At 63.8% G+C, this 213-nt stretch overlaps 1 protein-coding gene across 1 annotated transcript in view; it reads left to right on the forward strand.

Annotated features, from left to right (window-relative positions):
- The window catches only part of MRPS25 (mitochondrial ribosomal protein S25), a 30,602-nt gene that overhangs the window by 5,214 nt on the left and 25,175 nt on the right, over nt 1-213 (forward strand). Inside the window, exon 2 of the mRNA XM_019504647.1 lies at nt 1-98. This exon is cut by the window's left edge and continues 12 nt beyond it. Coding sequence (XP_019360192.1) covers nt 1-98 — 98 coding nt within the window. The remainder of the gene's footprint in view (nt 99-213) is intronic.

Below are 213 nucleotides of genomic sequence, written 5' to 3' on the forward strand. Positions count from 1 at the left end.
TTCACGGTGCCGCAGCTGCAGTTCCGCAACCCGCGCGTGCAGATCGTCATGTTCAAGAACTTCACCCCGTCGCCCTTCCTGCGCTTCTACCTCGGTGAGTGCGGGGCGGGGGCCTCTGAAGGGGGGGAGTGCGGTTTTGGGGGATTAGGGTCACTGATTGAGGGGGGGAAGACTAGCCGGGGGGAGGGATTAGGGTCCCTGATGGGGCAGAGA

The sequence above is a fragment of the Gavialis gangeticus genome, unplaced genomic scaffold (genome assembly GCF_001723915.1).
Source record: "Gavialis gangeticus isolate Ggan-Ray unplaced genomic scaffold, GavGan_comp1, whole genome shotgun sequence".
Lineage (NCBI taxonomy): Eukaryota > Metazoa > Chordata > Crocodylia > Gavialidae > Gavialis > Gavialis gangeticus.